This window comes from Callionymus lyra, chromosome 8 (genome assembly GCF_982586985.1).
Source record: "Callionymus lyra chromosome 8, fCalLyr1.hap1.1, whole genome shotgun sequence".
NCBI lineage: Eukaryota > Metazoa > Chordata > Actinopteri > Syngnathiformes > Callionymidae > Callionymus > Callionymus lyra.
Genome location: NC_141825.1, coordinates 12,469,107 through 12,488,356, shown reverse-complemented (window position 1 = coordinate 12,488,356; position 19,250 = coordinate 12,469,107). Strand labels below are relative to the sequence as shown.

Genomic DNA, 19,250 nt, shown 5'->3' with positions numbered 1-19,250 from the left:
GGTCTCCTTTGGGAAATTGTTTATTTTCCAAAGTCAGTAGATCATCAAACACAGAGAGAGGAAGATCATTCCAAAGCTTAGGAGCAACAGCCTGGAAAGATTTAATAAAATATATGTAAGTATCCATTAATTTATACACATGCATACTACATTGTTATTATTATTCACATATATATATATATACTAATTTAATTGCAATATAACCATCAACACTATTCTTTTTCCTCATCATCCTCAGTGATCACACTTCCTCTTCCATAATATTACTTTAAAACATTATTTTACACATCTTTTCAAAATAGATTCATATCCGTATCTTCGTAACAAGGATGGTAATGACGTTCACACAGACACGCCCCTGCCTGGAGAACACGTAATCCTTACAGTGTCACGTTGATAAGAGTTTACAGCACTTTTTGTTGTTACACTTCGACACCATCTGAGAGCGTGTGTGTGTTCTTTTTTTCCTTTTTTTTTCTCTAAAGCCGCAAGCGACGTCGACCAATCAGCGGACGGTGCGCGGCTCAACTCTGCCCACAAGCCTTTGCAGCAGCTCGGCTGTGCTAGCTGCTCGGCTAGTAGCTCCGTCAGTTGGTCATCTGTCAGCCTGCAGACACCCGAGCCACACGGGTGTGCGCCGCTCGCTTCCGGGTTGCATGTCTCTGACAGGTAACGTCCCATTCTTTACGGCTTCCTTCGGCGAATATCCTCCACAAGGTCGTACAATGCTCGCTAACCCACGTCTCGTCGAAAAGTAAAAGCGTTATCGAGGGGAATATATGCCACGTATCGGTTGGAATTCTAAAAGGGTCTTGTGTTGTTTACCTTTTATTTATCAAGTGTTCGTTTGTCTTGAAAACTCGACTCCTTCCACCAAATATATCTATAAAATCCTGACGCTAGCATTAAAAACCAGCCAGGTTAATGTGTACATTAGTAGCTAGCATTAGCTAGTTTAGCCACATTTCAGTGTTATTAACCTCACACTGCTGTACACTAATGTCTATTGTGGGTGGTACTTCCAACAATCTGCCTCTTCTATTGTAATAACGGTGTTATTACAACACTTCTAAACGACCCTTCCCTGGACTAGTTTCGACCTGGTAATGTCTGACTAAAAGTTAAACAAATATAAACCCCAACCAGAGCTATCCCGCCCTGGCTGTCAATGAATCCAAGGACGTTGTTTAAACACGAGTTCAGTGTTGCTGATATCATGTTGTTCTCACGAACCCATCACGAGAACAGCTGACGTGTTTTTTGATGGCCCTTTTTTTCGAGCCCTGTGAAAGAGCCACCACACAAGTCAATCCATTGGCAGATCAACTGGTGAGACTGGTATTGCTGGTGACAGACGTGCCGGTGAGAAAACATCAACAAGGTGCCAGATTAATATGGCATTAGCTCGTGGAGGTGCGAAAATAGCCTGAGAAGTGAGCGGATTATTGTCCAGATCTCTCGCAGGGGGGAATACCTGGTTAGAGCTTAGCAGAGACACGTCCTCCTTAGTTGAAGTACTCGACCATGTTGACGCTCTACTTGCTACTTTGAATGAATCAATAGCCTTTATGTATTTTTCTTCACAGCTTGGGGAACACTTTGATGTGCCATTGAATTTAAGAAAGACCTTAGGAGTATGCTTCTGGGAATAGAATAAAATTCATCTAATTTTTCTTACTGAAGCTGAAATTCAGCTAAAGAAAGATGTTCTGAGCCAATTATTTCTGAAACTTCCTTTTGCTGTATTCAAACAGTTAAACCACTGAAGGCTAACTGAGCTGAAGAAGGAGCAGGTTACTGGAGGATCACTTACTGCTGTGGGAGTGTGGACTGGACTGCAAGAGCAATGAAACACATCATGCTGCAGAGACACTGAGAACCCTGTTTGAGCCTCTTTTGTGTTGCGCTTGTTTTTTTGTTTTTTTTTCTTCCCCCTTTACTCTGCAATCTCATCGATTTGGATGGTTGAGCACAAGGGACACTTTGAAGGAGCCCACCGGTGGCCGTGGTTTGGCCAAAGCTGACAGACTATCTGCCAGCTACTGCTGATTTAGTAGCACCGACTGCCGCTGGAGTTATTACCCTTTGCTCCTGTTTTTGTATCATGAGAGGAAGCTGGAAGCAATACAGACGTGGAAATAAGCCACTGCTATTAGGCTAAACGTCAATCTCTTCACTTGGATTGCAAAGGATTTACACCCGTTTTTTTTTTGTTTTCTTTTTGCTGGAAAACCAACACTATTCAATTTGACACCTGGAGGGATCTGTTCTGTTTCAGCGGACGATGAAGCTGAGGAAACAGGTGACAGTTTGTGGTGGGGCCATATTTTGTGTGGCAGTTTTTTCTCTTTATCTGATGTTGGACCGGGTCCAACATGACCCAGCAAGGCGACAGAATGGTGGAAACTTTCCACGGGTGAGTGTGCTTCCTGTTTTTAGGTTAATTTCACTTCTTTAATGTGCCATTTATTTCATCTATTTCATTTCTTTATTTAATATAAAGTCTTAGTTTATAAATGGTGTTTTGTCAAGCATGAATCTGTGGTTCTCTTTTAAATAAGCTACACTCTTTAAAGCACTTTCTGACCCTAGTCTAGAAAGGCGATTTAGAAATAACCATTACTTACTTACAGTACTTACTTTCTGTACCAGCCCCATCACTTGTGTAGTATTAATCGTGTCATGTTTAACCTTCAATAAGTGTACCCACTGCCATTTTTGATATTAGACGCGGATATTGTCTTGATATTCTGCCTTTTGTCAACTTTCCTGTTATTTTCAGAGCCAGATTTCAGTCCTGCAGAACCGGATAGAGCAGCTGGAGCAGCTCCTGGAGGAAAACCACCAAATCATCAGCCACATAAAAGATTCTGTCATGGAGCTCACAGACACCGGAGCCGTGTCCCCCAGTGGCCACCTGCCATTTCGGAGTGCCAATGGTTCCTGGGTGCTGCCCTTTGATGGGCGCCCCACTTTTCTCAATGTAAAGCCTCAGGATTGTCAGTTCGCTGTAGGTGGTCGCAGTCAAGCAGATGTTCAGGTACAATTTGGGATCAGTGTGATTCTTAGCAAGAAAATCGTGGCTGCTTGATGTCTAAAAACATTCTGTTGCTGATGTGGAAATCTGTCATGTAGATTCAAGTTCTAACATAAACCTTGTTTATTTCTCTCTTTGATTACCATGAACTCCATCACATGCTCATTTATATGTTCGAACAGGACTATTGATTCTCTGTAAACATATTAGTCGGTAGAGACTGTTTTGCCACAAATACTTTAGTGTTTCTATGGAGATGTACAAATCAACTATTCGATAAATAATAATGTTATTTTATCATTTCATTTCAGATGCTGGATGTTTATTCCCTCCTTAAGTTTGACAATCCTGATGGTGGCGTATGGAAGCAAGGATTTGACATCACTTATGAAAACGACGAGTGGAACAATGAGCCTTTACAAGTCTTTGTCGTCCCCCACTCTCACAACGACCCAGGTAATGGCTCTCACTGTTGGCATGTTTGTGTATATATATATATATATATTATATATATATATGGATATATGGATGATTTCTAATACAATTATTTGCGCTGAGAACAATTGGTAGTTATGTTATACAGTACTTCTGTACTACTTACTTTCTTTCCTCCCCCCCTTGTAAACTACAGAAACATATTGTGTGTGACATATTGAGCTCACAGTTGTTTATATGATCTATAATTAATGACATGCTGACTTTACGGAGCACGTTGTCGTAGTTATAATTGGTATTGACACGGTAAACTGCAGTTCTGTAATTTGTAATGACCAGGCGTTTTATTTGTATTGAACTTGTTTTCCAGCTTACCACACACTTTTGAAGTTGACAGGATGCAGTGTGCAAACCTTGCCTTGTAACTAAGCTTCAGATTCATTTGAATTTTGTATGAGAATTGCACAACAGTGTAAGCACAGTGGAGGCCAAAGTGAGATTTTGCAAGCAGATAACTTCTTACAGGAATTCTTTTTTGCTCAAAGACAGTTTTGTCTGAACACGATTGAAGTCAACAATGATGCCAAACCTTTCAATTCAATACTTGATTGATTACTTGTATATTTAATGATTTAAATTCAAATCTATTTGCAGTACTTCACAGCGAAACATTTTTTCACCCGAGCTTCTTCAACAATCATTGACTTGTGGTGACCAAATATTTGACCAGTGTTACACAATACTCCCTTTGATCGGAAAAAACTGTTCTAGAAATAATCATTACTTTCTTACGTACTTACTTTTATTTCCTGCACCTTTTACTTTTGATATATTCATTCGTGAGTGTCCCTCTCGTTCTTGTATTGCTAAGAAGTGTTTTCAAGTCTCTTCCACTGCATCTCCCTGCGAAAAGGCTTTTCAACGAGTATCTACTTAAATAAAATATGAGTTATATTTTTGATGAGTTGCGGCAGTTTTCCCACCACTAAGTCAAGTCTGCAATTCGACCTGGCTTTGGATGGATGCTTTAAAACAATGGAAGGTGTAAATGTTGCAAAGAAATGGCACAATTAATTTAGAAGTTACATTTATGCTTTTTTTCCTATCTGTTCTCAGGTTGGATCAAAACTTTCGACAAGTATTTTTTGGAGCAGACGCAGCACATTTTGAACAACATGCTGGTGAAGCTGTCGGAGGACCCCCGCAGGAAGTTCATCTGGTCAGAGATTTCCTTCTTATCAAAGTGGTGGGAGACTGTGGATAAACAAAAACAAGAAGCAATGCGCAAGTGAGTAACCGGAGTCTTTCTATACAAAATGCTTCAATCAACGAGAAAGAAATTGTGGTTAACACGAACAAGTGTTAAGTTCCTGGAACAGTTTGATACATAAAAATAGACATAATTTGTCCCGCTCAACTAGGTCAGAAGTTTCCTTTGTCGTAAATTTTTTTTCAGCAGAAGAGTTGATTGCTTTGTCCTGATAAAAGAAAAGAAAGCCATTTCGTGCCATGTTTCGTTTCTATTAAATTTATCCGTTAAATGAACAGCCTTGAGTTACAATGCAATTGTTGGAAATAAAAGAAAGTTGCATGTACTTTTGTCAGACGGTTACACCCAACATTGAGAGGACACTCGTTTAACTTCTACTGATGCAATCGGTTAATCACTATTAAACTGCCATAGAGAAAAAAAACGTGTTTTTCTAATCTTCTTTTAGCGTTCCATCCACCTCATCCTCTATAGATACGCCTATCCTTATTATGTACTTATTTAACACATCCATGGACCTCAATGATCCACTTCTACCTTTTCCTTGTACCTCTAGCTTTTATGAAACTTTTTAAAATCAATAAAATAATGTTAAAAAGATGTCAGAACATCAGAATTTACTGTATACAGGAGCCAGTTTGAACTTGACTTTTTTTTTTCTGACACTCTCGCTTAGGAGTGAAAAAAATATTCAAATTCGAGCTGGATTAAAAAAACAACAGAATCATTTATTTTCTGCCTGAAGCGATGATTATCTAAATTTATAATGATTACAAACTGCACCGACAGGTTTTCAGTGTAATGCTATCGACTGTCGGCTAGTTTATTACTAAGGGGATAAATATAACCATAATGTTTGTTTTATTACCAAATTCATTGATTACATTTTGGGTAGAATATTTGTTTAATGGTGACCTTTATTCCGAGAGGGAATTTGAATTTGAGAAAAATCAATTGAAGCTTAGAACTGCTGGTGTATTAAACCGAATAAAGAAGTAAATCTACAAATCCAACTCTCAGGAAATTTTTTTTTCTACCAGAAAGATTATTCTTTGCTTGCTTTTAAAATCTTTTTTTTTTCCACAGACTAATCCAAGGAGGGCAGCTGGAGATTGCAACGGGTGGATGGGTGATGACGGACGAAGCCAATGTTCACTACTTCGCCATGATAGATCAGCTCATCGAAGGACATCAATGGCTCGAGAGAAATCTAGGTAAACAGTAGAGTTGAAAAAAAAAATGTTGTAACTTTGTCCTATTGGAAAAAAACACTAGCTACTCTATCTTGTAGTGAAACCACAATAAGTATAGACAGCAGCAAGTATGTCAGCAAAAGGCTTCTAAAGCAGCTGCAGAATAAGAGTCAGTCAATGTAAGGAGTTTAGTTATTTTACCAAGGAAGTCCTTCTTTTCAAATGATTGATACATTAAAATTTATATAAATAAAAAAAATACACGCCAGACAAAAGGTGGTAAAATAAATAAATCTTTAAATTGATCATCAGATTGCAGTTCCTCCTTGAGAGGTGATCTGTACTGCATTCAAGGTCCCCTAAAGAGGGATGGTTTCATGAGAAGGATAGTGCACTTAAACCTTTTCTCCCCACCACAGGTGTCACTCCTCGCAGCGGGTGGGCCGTGGACCCGTTTGGTCACAGTGCCACAATGCCTTATTTGCTAAAAAGGGCCAACCTGACTAGCATGCTCATCCAGCGGGTTCACTACTCCGTCAAAAAACATTTCGCCTCAACCAAAAGTCTGGAGTTCATGTGGAGGCAGGCTTGGGGTGAGTGAACCAGAGCCTAGCAACTCTATTTTGTTATTTGTGTCTGATTTGCATCATGTGTCCTGACTGTTTCATTTGAAGGACAACCAACTTTAAATTGCCGTTGGAAGTTAACATTGTTTTTGATCTTAATAAAGCTGACATCTGTAGCTTAACTCTGTTAAGATAATTAGATGAAGGATTTGTATTTTTTCCTGCCTACCAGCTGCTTGCTCTGACTGATTTCCTTGACCTTGTGTCCTAAGTGATAATTAGCAACTGCGAAATCATGCTAGCTCATGAAAAAATCCTTTCCTGGGGTGAACATCTTGACTCCTTTTACAGACTCGGGTTCCGGCTCCGATATATTTTGCCACATGATGCCATTCTACAGCTACGACGTGCCACACACCTGCGGCCCTGACCCAAAGATCTGCTGTCAGTTTGACTTCAAAAGGTTGCCAGGGGGACGGATTAACTGTCCATGGAAAGTTCCACCAAAGGCTATTGTTGACTCGAACGTGGAAGAAAGGTGAGGGAGTCGGGGTTTTATCATTTAGATCAGGGCTGTTTTCGGAGGGGGGTCACGTTTGATGAAGGGAAAACAAGCAGGAGGGCTGGTGGGTAAATGTGAACAGTGACGTCATACCACGAAGCTCCAAACATAAAGTTAAATATATTTAAAACGGAGAACTTTGTCACAGTCAGACGGGGAAAACAGTATTTAGCAGCTTTACTTTTTTGGGTTCTCTTATTTGACTCATGGGATTTTGGCAAAAAAAACCCAATTGTGTGGTATTGTAGAAATTTCATTTTTAAACATTTTAAATGTGTGTTTAACAATCTCTAAAGCCCTATTCGCACGGGAAAAAGTATTGCCTGGGGACCTCTGTGTTTTGCGAATTACCCACCCCCTCCTCTGTGATATTTTAAGTGCATTTACACAGGATAAGTATTACCTGGGGACCTTGGTGTTTTGTAAACCCCCCCCACCCCCCTCCTCTGTGTTATAAGTGAGGTCTGTAAAATAGTCAGTTTTACTGACATTACGACCGGATGTGTCGGCCTCCATTCTTCTATACCGGTAGCTTTGAGATACAGGTGAAAAAGGTGCGCAATTACTGAAAGATGCGCACGATCACAAACACAGACACACGGATTCACACTGGAATAAAACTCGCACATTCTCTGTAATTATTACAAATTACCAGAGGTCCCCAGATAATACTTATCTTGTGCGAATCGGACATTAAATAGATGGATAGATTGACTTTATTAATCCCTCTGGTGATCTCCTTCTGGAAATTGAGTGAGTTGTTAAATAATATGTTATGATAGTGTCAGTGTGCTGCTTGAAATCTGTTCAAGTGCTGAAAATCGACAAAGAAGATAAAAAAAAGGGAAAGCGATCAGCTACAACTGTATATCTAACACCATCTCGGTCTCAGTTGTGCTTTAAATAAACATTTCTGTGGTTCCTTTTAGACTCATAAATAAATAAGTGAGTCCTTGTGATAGGGGCAACAAGAAATGTAGAGATAAAGAGCCCTTTCTGTCCTTAAATGACACGTCTGCACTGTTTGTATCAGTGACTGATGGGATTTGGCTGCTACTTGGCAATTCGGCTCTTTTCAAGGTTCCACTGACTTCCAAGAAAGTTGCCATCTGCAAAACAAGATGGCATTGTCGCCAGAAAAGTGTCCCCTTTAATTTGTTTCTCTCTTTCCTCTTCTACATTCAGAGCACATCTGCTGCTGGACCAGTACCGCAAGAAGTCCAAACTTTATCGCAGCAAGGTTCTTCTCGTGCCCCTTGGTGATGACTTTCGTTACGATAAAGCCGTGGAGTGGGATCAGCAGTACAACAACTACCAGAAGCTGTTTGACTACATGAACTCTCACCCAGACATGCATGTGCAGGTTAGAAGATGCTTGTTATCCCTAAATGGTGATACTGGAAATAAGTGTATGGTTTTTAGGGTTGGTTTGACTCTCTGTCTGTTCTTGCAGGCTCAGTTCGGGACTCTCACAGACTACTTTAACGCTGTCTACAAGGCAAACGGAGTCTCCCAGGGATCCAGACCGGCTGACTTTCCAGTGCTGAGCGGAGATTTCTTCGCCTACGCCGATCGTGAAGACCATTATTGGACCGGATACTTTACCTCTCGACCCTTTTATAAGAGCTTGGACCGTGTTCTAGAGTCACACCTGAGGTAACTATAATACATTTTTATTAATAAAGTTTTTTATCCTTTATCACAGGGATGGCCACATTTAAAATAAAAAGAGAGCAAAAAGCATAATATTAGGTAATAAAATCAAGCAACATTTTTTTTATTGTTTTTTATATAACTTTTAAATTATTTATGAAAAAACTTTTTTACATAATAAATGTTTTATGTTCACACCCACATGGGGGTCACATGGGTCATCAAAAATGACAGGAGGTCATATTTAGCGAGTAGTAATGAATAAAAAATAAATGAAATAGTTTCTACATAGTCTTTGACCTCCTTAGGGCCACATAAATACAATCAAAGGCCTGTGGCCCCCGGGCTGCACTCTGCCCAGGTCGTTTTATCATATGACCCAAGCGTTTTCACAACCTCTTCCAACTCGCAGTACGTGCACTGTCTTGTGTTCTAGGGGGGCAGAGATTCTTTACAGCTTGGCCATTTCAAACGCTCGACACGCCGGCATGGATGGACGCTACCCTGTCTCTGACTACAGCCTGCTGGTCGACGCAAGGCGCTCTCTTGCCCTCTTTCAGCATCACGACGGGATAACCGGCACCGCAAAGGAAATTGTCGTTGTAGACTACGGCACCCGGTAGGAAACAACAAATCTATGAATTCAAATGTCAGTTGCTACAAATGGATGAATCCTGTGATTTTTATTCTGACCTCTTTTAGATTGCTGCGGGCGCTCATCGGTCTGAAGAGAGTAATTATCAATGCTGCCCATTTCCTGGTGATGAAAAACAAAGAGTTTTATCGCTTCTACCAGACAGAGCCTTTCTTGGAGACGGTACAAGCACATTCAAAAGCACCCTTGAACAATTGGTTAAACAGACTGGATTTAATATTTGTTTCATCTGCAGGACGATCGACGTGCCACTCAAGACTCAATGCCTCAGCGCACATTGATCGAGTTGGACACAGCAGGCCCGAGGTATTAGTTTGTCTCCTCTCTGCTTCATGGTATAGAATCGAAATGGATGACATTTATTCATGAACACCCGCTTAACTGATCCAGGCAACAACAGAAGATGGTAAAAAAAAGACGAGAGACAATGCTTCAGAATTGTTTGCTGCAGAACCTCATTTTTGCAATTTGAGCTCCAACATATGACATGTTTCCTCTCCCTTTATCAACAACGCTAGTCCAATGTACTCTCACTGTATAGTGCAGGCGAGCGACAATGAGAGAAAAAGCCTGAGGCAGAAACCTAAGGAGAGCTAGATGTAGGAAAGTCATGAATCGGTTTAGTTAAAGGACAGAAAGCATGAGTGTGACAGCAAAAAAAAGAGGCTGCTGTTTTTGCATTATTAATTGGTTAAAAATATTTCTATGGAAATATACATCATATTTGAATTTTGGTGAATTTTTGTTTATTTATTTATTTTTCAGCCGCCCCCCTCCGTTCTGCCAGCAAATGGTTTTGGTTCTTTGTTGACTTCTTATAATAAGTGAAAATATAAATGTATGAAAATTAAATTAAACCATTAGTAAAACTACAAATCGGTCAGGGATATAACCCCGCAGTTGAAAAAAATCTTACGGTCTGTCAGAGTCTTACGGTCCGAAAAGTACGGTAGTTCATTGATGAAGTGCCAAAACTAAGTGTCATCTCCATCAAAAGATTTTTTAATTAATTATTATAAGATAAGAGCGCCGGCTGTTGTTTGATTGGAGGTGTCTGATGTTTTCCTTTTAATACTTTTTTTTATAATGAAACAGCATTACTGATTACCGATGGTATTGTTTTTTAAATATCTGCCTGGAACACAATATTGTAACTTGAGCCTAAATCATTCAGTGGAATTAACGCATGGGATAAATGTGTCAGGAACATCGAACAGTCTTTTGAAATAGATGGAGTGGATGTTTCGAATGTATTGATCTCTGAGTTGTGGCGGCGTTCCTGACGTACGTTTTCTAATCATTTCTCATCCTATCGCTTCACCTTCAGGTACGTGGTTCTGTTCAACCCGGTCGAGCAGGAGCGCCTGTGCACCGTGACAGTGTTGGTCAACACGGTTAGGGTGCGCGTGCTAACAGAAGACGGACAGACTCTTCCTGTGCAGCTCAGCGGTCAGTGGAGCTCTCCAAGTCAAATGAGTGCAGAAGTGTTTGAGGTAAGAAGCTTCTAGTTTTCTAAGTTTAATGTTGTTTTCAACTCAAGTGATCAAATAGGGTTTGGACATGAGTTTACATGAGGATTTACTATAAATGGGGGTTCTTCTAATGCCTCTTTCCAGCATAAATTCCCACTGTGGATAACTTTTAATGCTTTTTGATCAACATTCACGGTTCTTGTAAAGTGGGTTACTCCTGCTGGGATCTAAATGACCTTTCTTGGATCCTCATAACAGGCCACATTCATGGCTCGCCTGCCGCCACTGGGTCTCGCCGTGTTCCACATTTACGACTCCCCGGACTCACCCATGACGCTTCGCTCCGACACGCTCCTCAGGGTGCCCGCACGGGCGGTCACCCCGCGAGCCTCTGACCCACTTCCTGTCCGGTTGCAACAGGCAGAACCACAGACCTTCTACATCAGCAGTCAGTCCCTGACGCTGGGCTTCTCTGGCACCACTGGCCTGCTGGAGGTCTGTGTTAATGATGCCAGTTCATATCTAAGACTTGATCTAAATCATGTGTGAGTGCATTTTCCTCATGTTCTCATTTTTTTTTACTGTGCTCTACAGAGCGTCAAGAGGAAGGATGATCCACAGGAAGTGAGGGTTCAAATGCAGTTCGTGATGTACGGCACACGACCCTCAAAAGACAAAAGTGGGGCTTATCTCTTTCTGCCTGATGGAAGTGCCAAGGTGTTGACTCAGATTGTGCTTGTCTCTTTAAACTTTCATGATCTATGTGCCTGCATTGTGCCACACTGTTGAGCTCCTTGTCATGTTAAATCAGTTTTTTAAAGAGACGAAACAAACTCTGAGAATTAATTTGTACTTTTCTTTTTTTTTTGTCTCCCTTGCTTTTAGCTCTACAACCAGAAAGAGCCGCCTGTGGTGCGTGTTGTCGAGGGGCCTCTTTTCTCTGAAGTGGTGGCAAATTACCAGCACTTTCAGCAGACCATTCGCATACACAATGTGCCAGGTAATAAATACTCAAAACTGCAATTTGGGAAATATTTAAATATATTACAGAGAAGTGTTTTATGTTCACTTAAAGGCAGCAGATGGTACTTTGCAACAATAGCCAATATGCTTCACGACAGGACATATTTCTAATTATGCAGTGTGAAATGGAAGTGATTTCTAGCGCTGATCTCATTTATTTAATGTGTGCAGGTGTGGATGGATTATCTCTCGACATCACCACGGTGGTGGACATCAGGGATCAGAACAATAAGGAGCTGGCAATGCGACTGATCACAGACATCCAGAGTGGAGAAGTCTTCTACACCGACCTCAATGGCTTCCAGGTCAAATTGCTTTTTTATTGCTCTCATAAATTTCACAAGGTAGGCTGAAAAAGAAAAAAAAACAGCAGGTAGCGTCAGCCTCTGATTGAATGCTCATGTATAAGTAACATTTATTAGCACTGTGAATAAATAATAATAAATTTCACTTAAAATATTCCCATGATTCAAAATCTATCAATACAGTTATATGGAAGCTTTTTTCCCGTCGTCATCGAAGCTTGATACATGAGCAGTGATGAGAAGAATTACAATTACAGTATTTAAACGTTATATAATTCTTAATTACAACCCACCCCTCTAACTCTAATTTTGAGAAATGCTGTCTATAAACAAAAAACAATCGTTTGTTTTTGAACCCTATATTATTCCACTTCATTATTTTATCTGTCTGTATATTCTTATACATTTTTTAGCATTTGAAGTGTCATTGGTAGCAGTGAGCAATGGGGGACTTAGGGGGCAGAAGCGTACTGGACAATAGCACTACTGAGCAAAGATGAAAGTGCAACAGAACTCTTCTCAGCGACAAATCCTTCGAGTTTTTGTGGATTCATCTTTTGAACACAATCTTGACGAAATCTATTTAATTTAGATAATCTGCTTACAAACAAACGGGCAGATGCAATTACAGCAACGTAAACATTATATAACCTCTTAAACCTAAAATTGAATAAAATGATGGCAAGCTGGAGATTTTCCGCTCGAAAGAAATCAGTGTCTGTTTCCTGTCAGCTTCCTTTTTAACAGACTCGTATCATGGTTCTTTCTTGTCAGCTCTGTCAGCGCAAATGATACTTTTCCTGTCCATTTCCCTGTTCCTGTCCTGACACTGACAGTTAGATCGTACGTAACAAGCCAGATGTGCTGGTCCCCAGTGCATTAGTTAGCCTTTGCTTCTCGTGACTACATAACTTCCTCGTCGTGTTATTTTTGCGTGTCAGGAATAGACCAACCCGAGCCCCCTTGTACCATTATTGCTTTGATGGTTCATCTTGTCAAACTCTAAACTTTGATGTCCTCTGTAGATCCAGCCTCGACGCCATCACCTCAAGCTCCCCCTGCAGGCCAACTTCTATCCGATGCCCAGTCAGGCCTACATCCAGGACAGCCAGCACCGGCTCACGCTGCACACGGCTCAGTCTCTCGGCGTCAGCAGTCTGGGAAGCGGTCTGTGTCTCCTCACATCTCATCGAAATTTAGATCATTAATCCTCCTTTTAAATCCATTTTGGAAGTGGCTGCTGTTGTAAATTTTCTGTCGCCGTCTGTGCGTTTAATCATATCAAAGTCTCATCCACTCCCAGGAGAACGGCGATGATCTTTTATTGACTTATCGTTTGGTTTTGACTGAGGATGCTTTTCTCTCCTCCTCCTCCTCGCAGGTCAACTGGAAGTTATTTTGGACCGCCGCCTGATGCAGGACGATAACCGTGGGCTGGGTCAGGGCCTGAAGGACAACAAGAAGACTGTTAACCGCTTCAGACTTCTGCTAGAGAGAAGATCTGTGGGCAACAAGGTCAGTGAGGTGACGGCAGGAGATTTTAATGAGATCTTTTTTCTTTTTTTTCTTTGAGTAGGTGAATATGTTTACTGCTCGTTATCTTCCTCCTTTTCATCCGAGTCCTTCAGCCCATCTTGCCGTGATTTTCACACGCTAATGGTTTTTCTCCTTTTCCAACTTCCATCTTCATCAGCATGTTGGCCTCCTTGCTTCCTTGTTTCATTCTCTCCTCTCCAAAATCTGGAGTGGCATAGTTGAAGAGGTAACGTGCGAGCCGTACAGATTCGCTCTCCTCTTAGTCGTAGCCAAACCCTGTCGTTGTTCTTAGCAAGTAGGAAATTATGCAATTCATCCCGCAGATGCGAGAACAGGGAGTTGAGAATCATCGTCAGTTTTAAGCTGCTGGTAATAAAAAGAAAATCTGTCATTAAACATTACATCAGGTTTGAAGAAGCTTTTTTTTTAATTGTTTTTTCACTTGTTTAGCAAATACATTGACGAAATAAAGAATAAATGAAACCAAATTAAGGCATTAAAAATAAAAACAACTTTACATAATGGCATAAATATAGGTTGAGGTCACAAATGATATGCACAAATGGCAACAATCTCATAATTGAGTTCATTAAAGATCTTTTTTTAATGTTTTTAAGGGAATCTTTTTGTTAAAATGTTTAATATCATAATTACAAATGCACAATAAAATAATAATTTAAGATTAGTTTTATGATGCTATGGCATAATACACTTTTCTTGTTGCTGTTACAAAACGTATTAAATATAAATTATTATTTCCTAATAACGAAAAATGACAAATGCAATCAAATTACATCTTAGGCTTACTTTACCATGTCCTCTATATACTTTTTATTTATTTAAAGCATTCCACATCCTAGCTCCTTTTATTAGTCCCTTCTTTCTAATGGCCTCTTACAACAGTCACATCAATAGTGTGGCCCCTGAGGAAACCACACTCGACCCTGATATAGATTCATTAGAAGTGAGTCTGTGTGCGGATTAGTCTTGTGAGCTGCAGAGTTAAGGAGCTCCCATGATGCCTCACTGGTTATTAAAGTTATTTCCCACCGCAGATGACGGACAACGCCGCGACCAGCTTCCCCTCCCTTGTCAGTCACATGACCAACGCCATCCTGAACCACGAGGTGTTGGCGCTGCCCGTCATACCCAAGCGGCGGGGCATCCCTCCACTGCAGACCTTTGCTCCCCTCAAGTCTTTCCTCCCTTGTGACGTTCACCTGGTGAACTTGAGAAGCATCCAGAGTCAGGTAACGCACAGTGTGTGTGTGTGTTTGTGTTTGTGTCTCTTTTATATTAAAGCGTTTGTGTTCGGAGAGCAGCAGGACCCCCAAACCCCATCTCCATACACCGCCTTGATACTTCACCGCCTCGGCCTGGACTGTGGCCTGGAGGGTCAAAACCTCGGGTTCAACTGCACCACCACACAAGGACAGGTACGACTAGATCCCTCGACATTGTGTGTTCGTGTTTTTACCAAACAATAGAGACTCTAACTTCTAAAGAGTTGTAGAGTTTGGTGTGTCATCGATTTAGAGGCAAGAAGGCATGTGCAGCGATTTCTTCTTCCTCCTCCACTGGTCGACATCCGTTCTACATTAGCAGTCGACGATCCCAGCTGCGGCTCTGAACAAAGATGAATTAATAAATCACACTTTTACTTTGCTGCCGTCAGGGCTGTAGTGTTTTCAAAATCTTTCCGCTTGGCATGTTGATTCTTCTTTAGTTAAGTAGAGACATTGGTGTGAACTCAAGTCTGTGTATGTTGTTCTTTCTATCCTGTTTTGGTTTCAATGGCTTCTTTTTTGTCTTGGTCGTCTTCTTCTTCTTTTTAACGTTTTCCATCTGTCTTTGTTTCCTCCTTCATGTTCTTCCTCTTCCTTTTCATGTTTTATTTCTGTTCTTATTCATGTTCTTACTCATATTCTGCCTATTTTTCTTCTTCATCTTTTTCTTTGTGTTCTCCTTCATGTTTTTTTTTCTCCTTCAATTTTTGCTTTGTTTACTCCTGCATCTTCTTCATGTTCTTCTTTGTATTCTCCTTCTTGTTTTTCTTTGTCTACTCCTTCATCTCCTTCATGTTCTTCTTTGTGTTGGCCTTGTTCTTCTTCGTCTTCTCCTTCTTCATGTTCTTCTTGGTCTGCCCATTTGTCTCCTTGATCTACGCCTTGGATGAATCCTTCACCTTCTTCTTGCCCTTTTGTTGACTCCTTCATGTCTTGGTCTTTTTCTTCATTTACTCCCTTTTCTTCTTCGTCCCCTTGGTTAACTCTTTTGTCTACTCATTTGTCCATTATTTAATCTACTCCTTCATGTTCTTTTTTGTCGACTACTACTAGTCTTTCCCTCAGTTTCCTTCATGTGCTTTGTCTCCTTCCTCGACTCCTTCATGTTTATCCGTCTTATTTTCTTTTTCCTCTATCCGTCTTTGGTCCTTCATTTTTTGTTGTACTCTTCTTCTTTTCTTTGTCATATTGTTCTTTGTCTTCTTCATCACTCTCCACTCTTGCACACGGTATAATTGTTTGTATTTGAAAGAGCCCCCACATGTGAATTCTCTCTTTCTTCAGGTGAGCATCTCTGCTCTGTTCAAGAACTTGGACCTGCAGCTGCTGCAGCCCGTCTCCCTGACCCTGATGCACTCGAGCACCCCGCTGGCCAACGACACCACCGTGAGCCTGGAGCCCATGGAAATATCCACGTTTAAGCTCAAACTGCGCTAAAAGAAACTAAAAAAAAAAAAAAAAAAAAACCTACCAGAGTCAATCTCCTTGGATCAGTAAACAGAAATGATTCAGAGAGACGGACGAGTCTCTGTCGTGTGCGGACACAGAACACTACATGTGGCAGCTGAGACGAGCGTAATGGGACCAAACGCCCAGCAGGGGGCGGGCTCTAGCTGTGAGTGTGGAGGTCTGCCAGTGGACGAGCCCGACCAGACGGCAGGTGTCAAGTCTCACTTGCTTCTGCTATGTAGGAACTTTTTTTGTTTTTTTTACATCCTTTGAACTGAACTACTGAATGTAAATATCCCAGTGACGGCTGGAGGACGGGACTCGTGCCACATCACGGTGCAATTCACGAAGCTTTATTTGGTAAAGGGTTCTTAATTTTTTTTTTTTTGTATGTGCACGGTGAACATCAGTGATTTTTTTTTGTTTGTTTTTCTACCCGCCGATTAAAAGTTGATTCGTTCTTTTTCTCGACAGACTCGAATGCAGCAAAGAGAATGTGTCTTCATCTCGTGACACTCTCAGATCTAGAAACTGTTGTGTGACTGATTCATGACGACTGTTTATACTTTTCTGTCAATCTTTCCTTTTCGTTCATAACCTGGGTGCTTCCTTTTTTTTGTTTGTTGTTTGTCGACGGAGGATAACTGTCCGCATTCCTGTGTTCCCTGCTGGGTTGAGGCAGTAGAGGAGTAGACAAAAGTATACCTCATATATAGATGTACACGTGTGTGTGTGTGTGTGTGTGTCCATGCTACTGCGGGAGGTGTTTTCATTTGGGTGTTACGAGGTTCAGTGTTCACTATCAGGGACCATCTGCACCTTCCAGTAAGGTGGCAGCCATCATGTTGTGTTGCCTCTTTGTTTGAATGTGAACACATCCATCCACTAACACATTGTGTGACAGCTTATTTGTCAACATGTTACCTTAACATTTGTAACAATATTTTCTCGTCTGCTGCCAAAAAAAAAGAAAGAAATCGAAATTCTTTGTGGATTCATACTGGAGTGCCCCTTTGGCTGATTTATTATTTAAGACTTGTAGAAAAGAATATATTTGTCCATTCCTGGATCAGCAGGCTTTTCGTATCAACACATCGATAATCCTTTCGACTTTAACTGACGGATCATTAGCTGAACAGCGTTTGAGTCTCTTCGGTGTCCAGTTGACATTTACTTTTCACATATTTGACCCAAAAATGTCAGCACAGAAGGAAAGAAAATCAGTGTTAAGACGTCTCACACTCGGAATGTTAAGAACAAATTCAAAGACGGATAGAACTCATGATAATTAGACATTTTAAATTATTTACACTCAAAACCTTTTGTCAATGTTTCATGTGAAGTGTTGAATATTTTATTTCCACATCTGTGCCGAGTGTAGAGACGGTGGCTCATTTTTAACGTGGATGTGAATCACTGTTGAGTTGAAGTTTGTCTCCTAAACGTCTAAGGGTCATGTATCGAGCGGATCCTGTGTGAAGCTGGTGTGTGGGACGCCTCTTCCCTCCCCGAGGCTGTCTGTCTCCTTGGGAACGCCATGTGACTCTGATCACTTGCTGCTCCATTTTTTTTTTTTTAATTTTTTTCATGTGGGATGTCACATCTCATTCTTGGCAAACCCACACAAAGTCTGGTCATCTCCATCCTGTTCCTGTCATTTCCCATATTTTGATTCACCTGCACTTCCTGCTGCTCTCGTTCCAGATGTCTCGTCTGTAATTGTCTACTTTCTTTTCAATGTGATTCTTGTTGTAGCACTGTTGGTCCAGAGGTAATTTATGAAGGTCAAGTCTCCTCTGGATTGATGAATTCACGATGAATTTAAAGATGCAAACGTGATGGGAGAAATGAATAAAGGCCAAAATACCAAATGGAAATTGATTTATTGTGTAGCTGAGAATATTCTTTTTTTTTTTTTTTCTCGACCCATAAAAATACTAAAGTCATTAAAGGAGGGGTAGGTGATCTTGGAAAACTGTCTGGCTGTTTGAACCTCGCTTATGAACAATGAGGCTTCATGAAGAACTTTCCTCAATCTTAATTTCAGTCAGTTTAAATACTGTTTGCTTTTATCAAAATAGTTTTAAAAAGCAATATTATGAAGTCAAATCTAGTGAGTGACGCTCCACGAAGCTTTGTTAATCGGCGACAAATAAACATGGTAGAATGTTCTTGAAATGTGAAGCTCACTTGATGAACACATTTGACTCACTAATGTCAAGTGTGTTGAATAAAGAAGGGAATATACTCCCCAGTCTAAATGTTTTCTTCAGTAATAATTGAAGCTGAAAATGAGAAAACATACAATTGTGTTGGCTTCACATTTTGAAAGACTTAATGTTATGATAGTAGAGAAAACTTATTTACTTGGACTACTGTAGCCACTTAAATGCCAGACGCAAACACAAATGATGCTTCATGAAGCAGTGTCATTATTTTCAGATTCCACTGGAGGGCGGTCTATGCAGTTTTTTCCTTTGTTTCTAACAAATGTTTTAATGAAACATCACATCATTTTTAAACTGATTGCGCCACCTACTGACCTCTGAACATCATGACACTGTTTCATGAAGCTTCATCAGCCCGACACCAGTCAGCATCTAAGGGTTTAGCACTAGAAGACACAGATATCCGGGTCTAGGGAAGCAAATTGAGAAAGAAGGTAGCAGAGTTACTTTCTTTTTCTTAAAAGAAAAGAGCTGTAACATCAGTTATCAAAACTGACTTTTACGATTACTCTTTATTAGGACCCCGTATGCCAAATGTTCTCTTGGACGCAGATCTAGTGGATTGAATTTTCTTCTAAGC

The 19,250-nt window shown here is 40.6% G+C and overlaps 1 protein-coding gene across 2 annotated transcripts; it reads left to right on the top strand.

Moving 5' to 3' along the window:
* Positions 1–469: 469 nt before the first annotated feature.
* man2a2 (mannosidase, alpha, class 2A, member 2) lies at positions 470–18,313 on the top strand. Of its 2 annotated transcripts, XM_087798080.1 has the most exons (24): positions 470–669; positions 1,755–2,416; positions 2,783–3,040; positions 3,349–3,493; positions 4,589–4,760; positions 5,829–5,956; positions 6,355–6,528; positions 6,853–7,039; positions 8,249–8,426; positions 8,517–8,719; positions 9,153–9,335; positions 9,419–9,533; positions 9,607–9,677; positions 10,699–10,864; positions 11,102–11,338; positions 11,438–11,560; positions 11,729–11,843; positions 12,038–12,171; positions 13,197–13,338; positions 13,553–13,686; positions 13,865–13,933; positions 14,763–14,957; positions 15,030–15,143; positions 16,278–18,313. In XM_087798080.1, exons 2-24 carry the CDS (start codon positions 2,285–2,287, stop codon positions 16,428–16,430), a joined length of 3,528 nt encoding a protein of 1,175 aa, XP_087654206.1. In that variant the 5' UTR covers positions 470–669; positions 1,755–2,284; the 3' UTR covers positions 16,431–18,313. The 2 variants fall into 2 exon arrangements, with proteins under 2 accessions (XP_087654206.1, XP_087654207.1); XM_087798081.1 differs by lacking the exon at positions 13,865–13,933.
* Positions 18,314–19,250: the final 937 nt, after the last annotated feature.